This window comes from Hippocampus bargibanti, linkage group LG16, assembly GCF_051943395.1.
Source record: "Hippocampus bargibanti isolate YZ-2025 linkage group LG16, ASM5194339v1, whole genome shotgun sequence".
Classification (NCBI taxonomy): domain Eukaryota; kingdom Metazoa; phylum Chordata; class Actinopteri; order Syngnathiformes; family Syngnathidae; genus Hippocampus; species Hippocampus bargibanti.
Window position 1 is genome coordinate 9,858,988 of NC_142749.1, and position 11,073 is coordinate 9,870,060.

The window sequence follows — 11,073 nt, forward strand, 5'->3', positions numbered from 1 at the left end:
GCCGGATCAATGGCGCGAGATCATGAACAAGAAAATGCAGTTCCCGCCGGAGCTGATCGGCGCCATCCAAGAAGGGAAAATCGAGCTGGTTTGCAGTCTGCTCAAAACCGGCGATGGCATCGTCCGCCAGTTGGATGACTCGGAAGATCGCCTTTGGAGAGAGGCTCTCAACTTGTCCATCCGCTTGGGAAGTGACTGCGTGATGGACGCCCTCCTCCACGGGGTCAAGTTTGATTTCCGTCAGATTCACGAAGCCTTGCTCGTCGCCGTGGATACCAACCAGCTGCGGGTGGTCAAGCTCCTGCTGGACCGCCTAGATCAGGAGAAAGGGAACAAGATGGACGTGCGCTCCTTCTCTCAAGCAATCTTCGACCGCTCCATTGACAACTCGCAGTTTGCCCCCGGCGTGACCCCGCTGACCTTGTCGTGCCAGAAAGATTTGTACGACATCGTCGCCGTGCTCACCCAAAAGGGTCACGTCATCCCGTGGCCTCACAAGATATCCTGCGCTTGCCTGGAGTGCCGCAACGGGCGTCAGTACGACCAGCTCAAGTTCTCCCTGTCCCGCATCAACACCTACCGCGGCATCGCCAGCCGCGCCTACCTCTCCATCACTTCTGACGACGCCATGCTCAGCGCCTTCAGTCTCAGCAGAGAGCTTCGCAAACTCTCTCGAAACGAGCCGGAGTTCAAGGTCAGTCCCTTTGTCGATTTTTGCCTCTGAGCGGCGTGACGAATACAGACGCGGCCCACCTTACAAACGAGATACGTTCCGAGCGGTCGTTTGTTAGGTGAATTTGGTCGTAAGTTGCTTCAGTGCTATAATTTGTATTGAATGTGTGTTTAAGTAAAAAATTGAACGGGGACGTGTAAAACACTTGAAGGATACATCTCCTGGATGCACTGGTACACATCATCAGTAATAATAATAATAATAATAATACATTTGATTTATAAGCGCCTTTCAAAACTCTCAAGGTCACTTTACAGTCACAAGTTTTTCCGTGGATGAGCAGCGGCAGCCATACGCGCCAGCATTCACTCAACCCGGAAGTAACTCATAGATAGAAAGCTAGATAGCTAATAATACAAATAATACATTTATAAGCGCCTTTTGAAACTCAAGAACATAGCTAATAGATAGCTAGCCAGTTAGATAGCTATATCGCTAATACATAGCTAATAGATAGCTAGCTAGGTAGCCAGCTCGATTTATCTTCCGGATCGTCAAAAGCGGACGAATATTGCATCATCGTGTCTACAATGGATGTGATATATCCTGGACAACGACAAAGTCATTAAAGACACTCCTCACCTTACGAACGAAATGCATTCCGAGCGGTCGTTCGTAAGGTGAGTTTGTTCCTAAGTTGCTTCAGTGCTATATTTTGTATGGAATGTATGCAAGTCAAAATTGAACGGGGAAGTATAAAACACAGACACTCTAACAGTTGTAAAATAAATTCACAGCTACTGTAGTACGACGGCATATGTCCTTGGGTCTTCAGTAAGCCATTACTGAAGTTGCTGGTACATAATTACTGAATTACGTGCCAGCAGCAATTACTATTATGCATCGCGTCCTCCTGGAGGGTCAACTGCGAAGAGTGATTTTCTTCCCGGCAACAGCCTCTACGCAGCCGATCATAAGCGAGCTCGGCGGATTAGGGCCTGAACCCATTGGCTACACTTTAGCATAGGTGGGCACTGATTGGTCAGCCTTGGTGTCTGTCACGTAAACACCCACCCCTTGAAACCTCTAATGTGTCTGCGTGTGTAAGCACAGTACGCGGCCAATCGTAAGCGAGCTCGGCCGGAAAAAGGCGCTCAATACAAAATCTAACTTGTAGCATCTCTGTGCAAACATTTTTCGACATTCAGTACTCGCAAAAATGTTCGTATGTACCGTTGTTCGTAACTCGAATGTTTGTAAGTAGTATCTGTGTTCCCTTTCTCACGTAGCCTCAGTATCTGGGCTTGGAGGAGCTTTGTCAAGAGTTTGCCGTCGAGTTGCTGGGAATGTGTCGCAACCAGAGTGAGGTGACCACCATTCTCAATAGCTGTGGAGATGAGAGCCATGAGGCTTTGGATGAGCAAGCCTTTGAGGAGGGCATCCCCAATCTGTCAAGACTCCGCCTCGCCGTCAACTATAACCAGAAACAGGTGATTTAAAGGACAACAGCTGAGTGCATTTTACAAAGATTCCACGGCATACAGCTATATTTTACGTTTTAGGACTCGCGCTGAATATTCAGGAAGTCTTGTTTTCGAGTAGATGATGATTCCTGAAGTGACATCACATTAGCAACGCCCGTGTCCGACAAAGCGACACACAATGCATTTTGGGTACTTTGTTTGGTCTGACAACACCGTGTTGATCGCGAAATTAGAAGGAAAACTACATAAATAACGCGATGGTGAATCGTTGTGTGTTGCACCAAGACTACCAATTGCGGTAACACCATAAAGAAGGTGTAATTCCCAGCAGACAAATCAGCCCATTTCCATCTTGTGCGCCATCTTGTGCATTTTCTTGGACGCTACATTGGAGTCCAAACGGCTCGAATTGATACGGAAGGACTTCTTTAATCGATTGCAAACATGGATGCTTTCCTCTTCAGAACTATTTGAATCATATTCATAACTGGATAAGTAACAAGAAAGCATCTTCTCCGAATCTAAACTCTCTGAAGCCATTGTTTTGATTCTGGACTAAGACATTTTGTGGAGGAGTATCCTGGCGTGACATCGCAAACAAGGGGGCGGGACTTTCTGAATCTCATCATTTTCGAGTGCATTTTGTCACAGTTTTGGGACACTTTAAGTCATTTTAATTGGTGTGTTGCATTTGACTGACAATATCAGCCTGTTTTGGGTATTTTAGATGCTCTAAAACGTTTTTCTGGTGTCAGTTCAGTTAGGAAACAAAAAAATGAAGTTGGTTGTCCTTTAAGACGTCGTGATTCGATGGGGGTATTTACATCAATCTCATGCATGTTTATCATCATCATTTGTGCAGTTTGTCGCCCACCCCATCTGCCAACAAGTTTTGTCGTCAATCTGGTGCGGAAACCTGGCGGGTTGGAGAGGAAGCAGGACTGCTTGGAAGCTTTTTGTTTCTGTTGGGATCTTTTTCACGATGCCTTTCCTCTGCCTCGCCTATTGGATTGCTCCAAAGTCAAAGGTCAGGGACAAAAAAAAAATCACCATTTTGAAATCATTCACTGCCATTCACGAATGTATTCATGAATTGACAATATGACAGAGTGCCATTCCCGAATTTGTTGGGGTTTTGTTTTTTCATGCTTGGCTGCTTAGGGCAGTGTTTTTTTCCCCATGTTAGCGCTTCGTTTCAGCTTCAGCTATTAAAGCGCGATACAGATGCTCCCCAATTTACGAACAAGCTACGTTCCGAATGGCCAACATCTTGCCGTTCTGTCAGAAGGAAGGCTGGTGCAAGCTGGCTTTCTACCTCCTTTCCTTCTTCTACTCTACTAATCATGCCTTTAGCTCGTACTCCCACTGTAAAATGTATTTATTTGAAGTCTGTTAATGTGGACAAAGAACAAAAAAGTTGAATTTGTTCATAAGTTTCTTCAGTGCTATATTTTATATGTAATGTATGTTTAAGGCTTATATAAGTATGATTAAGGTTTATGTAAGTACAGACACTCCCCAACTTACGAACGAGATACGTTCCGTACGGTCGTTCGTCAGGTGAATTTGTTCATAAGTTTCTTCAGTGCTATATTTTGTAAGGAATGTATGTTTAGAGGACAACCGACGTCTCCGGACAAGTTGTGTCCATAATTTGTAAAATGGCTTCAAATGACTTCTACTGAGCGTATTTTAAAAAGATTCCACCGCATATAGCTATATTGTACGTTTTAAGACTCGCGCTGAATATTCAGGAACTCTTGGTTTTGAGTTGGTAACGAGTCCGTATGTGACGTCACTAAAGGAACGCCCCACACCGAAAAAAAGACACATTGTAGCAGTCATTCCATCACGTCAATGTATTTTGCTGTATTGTTTGGTCTGGGGACCTCGTGTTGCACCCAAATGCCGCCATAAGAGGGCGTCTAAGCTCTATATAAGGAATTTATCATCCTGTGGAAATGGAGGTGGCCACAGGAGGTTGCCATTTTGTGCCTCTTTTTCATTGAGACATCTCCCCTCAATGTTGCCTCATAATGGCACGGAATAAATTCTTTAATCGATTGCAAACATGTATGCTTTCCTCTTCAGAACTATTTGAATCATATTCATAACTGGATGTGTAACAAGAAAGCATATTCTCCGAATCTGAAGCCATTGATTCACTAGCAATGCAAGACGTCTTGGCGTGACGTCACGAACTGGGGGCGGGACTTTCTGAAAATGCCCAATTCGCAGCTCAATTTTTTGCAGATTTTGGACACTTTAAGTAATTTTTATTGATGTTTTGCATTTGACGAAAAATATCATACTGCGTGTTTTGGGTATTTTAGATGCTATAAAACGTTTTTCTTCTGTCAGTTAGGAAACAAAAAAAGTGACGTCGGTTGTCCTTTAAGAGGCTTATATAAATTGTATTGGTTTGGACTGAAAAATAAAAAAATCAAAGTATATGCTCTATAAAGATATGTACATGTACAACTGAAGAGAATACTACATATGTTCCTACAAAAATGTTTGAATCTACCGTTGTTCGTAACTCGGATGTTGGTAAGTAGGAAACGTCTATAAACCAATATGTATGTATTGCTTCGTAGTTTGGACAGCCACCCTCATTTTAAGATCACCTAACTCCAAACTCATATAACTTAGAAACCTCGACTCTCTTCATTCGAAAAAAAAAAGAGTTCATTTCTAACACTGTATTGAATGTTTATGTAGTCCTAAAAGTCAATATTCTGTCGGTCCTGGAATTCAAGTGACAATGACAAAAACCCTGGCACTGAAGTGGACTCATTTTTGCACGTCTGGCAGTGAATGAGTTAATATTTTTTTTAGCCAGCTCTGGTCCGACAAATGTTGACTCTCCACCTCAGGTGGGAAAAATACTAAGGACGCCTGTCATCAAGTTCCTTTTGCACTCAGCCTCCTATCTGTGGTTCCTCATCACCTTACTGGGTGAATCTATCACCATGGAGATCTATCGGGACAAGTTTGCGGCGCGCCAACAGAACATCCTGCACAGCTCCTTCCACATGGTTTGGGTGGTCGGTGGGTGCGCGCTCTCATCGCCGTCATAGGTCACGACTCGTGCAAGAATTGAGAGGTTATTTTGTCTCTCCAGGTTTCTTCTGGTATGAGTGCAAGGAGGTGTGGATCGAAGGCCTGAGAAGTTATTTCCTGGATTGGTGGAACTGCTTAGACATGATGGTGCTCAGCATGTACTTGGCCTCCTTCGCCTTACGTGTGCTCATCATGCTCAAGGGTCATTTCCTCTGTCTTGACACCAATGGCTCCGCCGAGTGTGTCTACTTCAACCAAACGGGTTGGAAAACAAACAGGGTCATCACCTCATCGCGTAAAAGTTGTTCTCGCTAATATGGTTCTTTCCGTGCGACAGAGCGGTCCGACTGGCATCAGGAGGACCCTCAACTGATTGCGGAGGTCTTGTTCGCAGTGACGAGCATGATGAGCTTCACCAGGCTCGCTTACATTCTCCCGGCGCACGAATCCCTCGGAACGCTCCAGATATCCATTGGCAAGATGATCGACGACATGATGAGGTGATCGCGCACGCGCTTTACATGCCCTCACGCTAACCCAATCGTCTCCATCGTCTCAGTTTCCATCTTTGTTGCGGCTTTTAGATTCATGTTCATACTTATGATCATTGGAACGGCTTTCCTTTGCGGCATCAACAACGTCTACGTCCCTTATGTCATCTCGCCGCATCTTGGCAGGTGAGGAGTGGAAGGAAGCTTCACCAGCTTTGAATCATTTCCGTCGTAACAAAGATTTTTGATGACTTTGTCTGACAACAGTTTTCAAATGAATAAATAAATTGATAATCAAATACACACATAGATGAATGAATAAATGAGTGAATGAACGAATAAATGAACGAATTAATGAATGGATAATTGATAGGAAAAATGAATTAATAAATAAACTAATAAATAAATGAAGACATAAATAAATAATGAAGAATAAACAAATACACAAATACATACATAGACAAATAAATATAGAAATACACAAATACATAAATACATAAAAACAAATAAATGAATTGTTTCAAAGTAAATAAATTCAAAGTGAGTGAATGATTAAACAAATTAATTAATGAATACATGAATTAATGAATAAATAAATGAATACATACACAAATAAATACATACATGGACCAATAAATATATAAATACATAAATAAATAAAAACAAATAAATGAATCGTTTCAAAGTAAATAAATAAATTCAAAGTGAATGAATGATTAAACGAACAAATGAATGAATACATGAATTAATGAATAAACGAATAAATAAATGAATACATATATACATGTACAAATACATAAATAAATAAAAACCAATAAATGAATAGTTTAAAAGTAAATAAATTTAATGTGAATGAATGATTAAACGAATGAATACATGAATTAATGAATAAATAAATTTAAAAATAAGTAAATAAATGATCAAATACATACATGCATGAATACATGAATGAATAAATACAAATACATAATGTACAAGTGAAAAAATACATGCAAAACAAATAAATAAATAGATTTAAAGTAAAAACAGTAAAGTCTCGTTATATCGATATTCAAGGGAGTCCGAAAAAATATCGATATAACCGGGACTATCGATATATCCGACCCTGTTTGCATGTAATTTTCTCAGTGCGTGCATAGAAATAGTATCGATATAACCGGGACTATCGATATATCCGATATCGATATAACGAGACTTTACTGTAAATGATTTTAAAGTGAATGAATGAATGAATGAACAAACAAACGAACGAATGAATGAATGCCAGCACAAAGTCGTCCTCTTAATTCCGACAATGTTGGCTTTCCGTTTGCAGATATTTGTTGATACTGGAGGTCACATAGCTGGTTTTTACATAGCTGCGAAGATGATTCCAGTTGAAATAAAATGACTATGTCTGAATAATCAGTGACGTTTTGCTTATCGCAGAAGGTCTGGACAAAAAATTAATCGGCATAAAAATCTAAATCTTTTTTTTTTTCTTCAAATTGTTCCCCAATTGCAATTGACAACTTGAACTGAAGTTTTGTTATTCTTAGACTTGCTTCTCTTTCATTGCAGGTTTAATGAGACCTTTCATTTTCTTTTCTGGACCATGTTCGGTGTGGCCAACCAGGACTACGTTGACATGCCGCAGTTTGTCCTGGCTGAATTTGTTGGACGCATTCTCTACGGCATCTTCACGCTTGTCATTGTCATTGTCTTACTCAACATGCTGATTGCAATGATCACCAACTCCTTTCAGAAAATTGAGGTTAAGGACCCGAATGGGAACGACAATTTGATCCAAAAGTAGCAACATTCTTACGTTAGCGTGCCATTTTAGGACGATGCAGATGTGGAGTGGAAGTTTGCCAGGTCCAAGTTGTATCTCAGTTACTTCAGAGAAGGACTCACCATGCCTGTCCCGTTCAACATCATCCCTTCACCCAAAGCCTTCTTTTACATATTAAGGTGATGAAAAAAATACATTCTGCAAAAGGAAGTTGACCTTTTTTTCTTAATCTCTTTAAATCTGTCTATTTGAATTCCTTCATCAGGGGCATCTTCAGGCGTGTCTGCTGTTGCATTAACTGCGATTCTGCAAAATACCCACCAATTGATTCTTTGGTAAGATTTACCAAAACAACTGAATACAAATGAGGATGTTTTTTTTTCTCACATGCGGTATGCATTTAGTAGTAACCATGTACGTATTTGTGGTGTCTAATAAAAAAAGGGCTCAGAGGAGAGTCAGGTTCCGTACCGTCAGCAGGTGATCAGAGCTCTGGTGCAACGCTACATCGAATCGGCTCGCAGGGAGTTTGAAGAGACCAAGAGGAAAGGTAAAGCGTGGTCAGTCTGTCCACTGCATTTGCAATGCTTATCATGAATGAGTGGGCCCCTTATGAGGGGAAAAAAAGCTTTTTTGAGTGCATTTGGCACTCAAAAGAAAAAAACTTCTTGTGAAATTTGTGGGAATTTCCCATCTGAAATTTTGCTTCGCTGGACTCAAATTTCCTTTTCCTCCTCCTACATGACAAGCACTTGTCAGGATATTCAAACTTTTGTCCAGATACATTTTAATTGCAATCACTGGTCCAAATTTATAGTATATTTTTCTCTATTGTATTGATTCTGATGCTCAAGATTCTACAAATTTGTTGGGTTGCACTCATTCATTTATTGTATGTTGAGGGCGCACATGTTGTTCCAGGACTGATGTCGTTAACTCATTCACTGCCAGACATGTGCACAAATGTTTCCACTCCAGTGCCAGGGTTTTTGTCATTTTCACTCAAATTCCAGAACCCACAGAATATTGAGTTTTAGGACTACATAAACATTCAGTTCAGCGTTAGAAACCTGAGACTCTCTTCTTTCATCAGAAAAAAAGAGTTACTTTCTAAGTTATACGGGTCTGGAGTTATATGAGCCTGAAATGAGGGCGGCTGTCCAAAATAGAATGTAATACAGACATACAGTATTGATTTATATAACGCTTTCACAACAGCTCAAGCTAAAACAAAGCGCTAACATGAAAAAAAGGTTAATGCCGCCCCCCTCGTGGAATAGAAAAAAATATTGCCAGAGTTCTGGCCAGCGCTTTATCGGCACCCCCGCAAGAAACACTAAAACCCGAACAAATTCAGCAACGGCACTCTTCGTCATATTTTAAATTCCCGAATAAATTTGAGAATGGCAGTGAATGAGTTAATATAGGCTCTATATTTATATTTCAAACCCCAAATACAAATGAAAACGTTTCCCCTTCAAATAATTTGTTAAAAACAGCTATGAAGAGAAACGCAACAAAACCAATCGCCATCCAAATGCATTCATGTGATGCTTTCCCCATCAGATATTGGTAATCGCGTCACTGAGCTGAGCAAAGCCATCCTGAGGATGCACAATGACCTGAAAGTGGTTCAACAGCATTTACTCGATGAGGGACATCCCGGGAGCGATCCGTCGTCCAAGGGCGGCTCATCTTTCCTCGGCAAATACATCATCGGCGCCAAAAACAATTTCAGAGGCTTTAACAGCCAACTGGATGAGAAAACTACATCACGCGACGTAACGGTGCATCACGAGGTGGAAAAGGAGGATGAAATGAAAGGACAAACGGATGTGAAGGAGTCAGACGGGGATCACCAGGGCCAATGCGAAGAGGCGAGATCAAGGCCGTTGTCACATGGAGATTTCATGAAGATGGAGGAGGGTCGACTTCAACTGGAAAAAGAGCAGCTCGACACTAACATAAGTGACAACCAGGAGCAAATCGCTGTGGAGGCACATTCGAATCCAGAGGAAGGAAACGCAATACTTTCCGATACTCAGAAAGAAATTCAAAAAATGATCAACAAGGAGCCTGACACAGAGAATGTGGTTAATCCGTTTAAAGTTATCGAGCCAGAAGAAAAGAAAGTGGAAGCCAGATGGAGAAGAGGGCCATGTGATGACAATGAAAATCCTTTGAGTCAGACAACAATGCCGTCACCATCTGGTAGCAGCACCTCCGGGGACACAGGATTTGGTTCCGAAGATGGGGAGGCAGCCCTAGATGAAACAGTCGGCAAGACACTTCTTGAGTAAAGATATTTCTTTTGAGAGGGCAGAATTAGGACTCGTTCATAATTTCACTTCATAAACAAACGTTTAAGTTTTAAAAAAAAGACATTGGAACTCAAATGGTGGCGCAAAACATGTAGATAGACAATAATCCTTTGATGAGACAGTCGACAAAACCGTTGAGTAAGATATTATTTTTGAGCGGGCAGAATTAGGACTTGTCCATAATTTCACTTTATAAACAGACGTTTAAGAAAAATTTATAAGGTGTGCGTTTGTGTCCCAGTACCATTACGCTAAGTCGACCATTGCTACCATCCTTAAGAATAAGGAAGCTATTAAGGGTGTTTGTATTTTGTCTAAGCAACGGTCGCAGGCAATAGAAGAGATTGAAATACGTCTGTTGATTTAGATTAATTAAAATCAGCTAGCAGAGGAGTGTGAGTGAGGGTATTATCGCAGAAAAAGCACAGCAACTTCACTCGGATATCATCAAGAGGCAACTACACCAACGAACATCACAAAGGTAAATAAAGCGACTTTATTATATAGTAGTTTATTTCTTTAATTACAATATTATAGTACATTATACATAAAATAAGGTATATTTTGTGTTGTTTTAAGGCTTGTTTTGTAGAAAATGTTTTATGGGGACCTGGGAACGGATTATTCTCATTTTAATGGTTTCTAATGGGAAATAAATGTTTGGAAGATGAATTCTTCGCCTTACACACACTTTCTGGGAACCAATAAAGTTCGTAAGCTAAGGTATTACAGTGTATTTATAAGGCCAGAGCCCAGCAAAAAAATCGTTCACTGACAAAGCTTCTCGGATGAGGAGCGAAACGTCCTACCTAGACCTTCAAAGAAGTACAGCTGACGGCTGACGAAACCTTTTCATTGATTTCTATGAAGGAGTTTTATTCCTCTCCTTGAATATCTGTATTGTACTGAGCGGCACGTTGGTAAACTGGTTAGCATATCCGCCTCACAGTGCAGAGATGCAGGGTTTGATTCCAGCTCCCCCCTTTTCTGTGTGGAGTTTGCATGTTCTCCCCCTTGTCTCCATAGGGTCCCCTCGGCTTTGAGTTTCTAGAAAAGTGATGTATAAAAATTAATGTATCTTAACATTTCCCAAGACAATAAATAAATAAAAAATAAAAAAGCCTCCTGTTTCATTTCACTAACAAGGGGACAAATGTTTATTCCGCGGGCGGACCCGTCATGCCAAAGGGTAACTGCAGGTTTCAGCTTGCCTACATTTAATTGATCACCTGAAGCATGTCCCAAAGGCACATCGCATCTAAAACTC

The 11,073-nt window shown here is 41.1% G+C and overlaps 1 protein-coding gene across 1 annotated transcript; it reads left to right on the forward strand.

Annotated features, from left to right (window-relative positions):
• The first annotated feature begins 22 nt into the window (after positions 1-22).
• Positions 23-10,883, forward strand: trpc2a (transient receptor potential cation channel subfamily C member 2a). Its single transcript, XM_089016834.1, has 12 exons — positions 23-694; positions 1,963-2,163; positions 3,020-3,184; positions 5,034-5,208; positions 5,282-5,482; positions 5,558-5,720; positions 5,805-5,897; positions 7,272-7,464; positions 7,537-7,664; positions 7,751-7,820; positions 7,930-8,035; positions 9,052-10,883. The coding sequence occupies exons 1-12, from the start codon at positions 23-25 to the stop codon at positions 9,783-9,785; spliced, it is 2,901 nt and encodes a 966-aa protein (XP_088872960.1). The 3' UTR covers positions 9,786-10,883.
• The last annotated feature ends 190 nt before the right edge of the window (positions 10,884-11,073 follow it).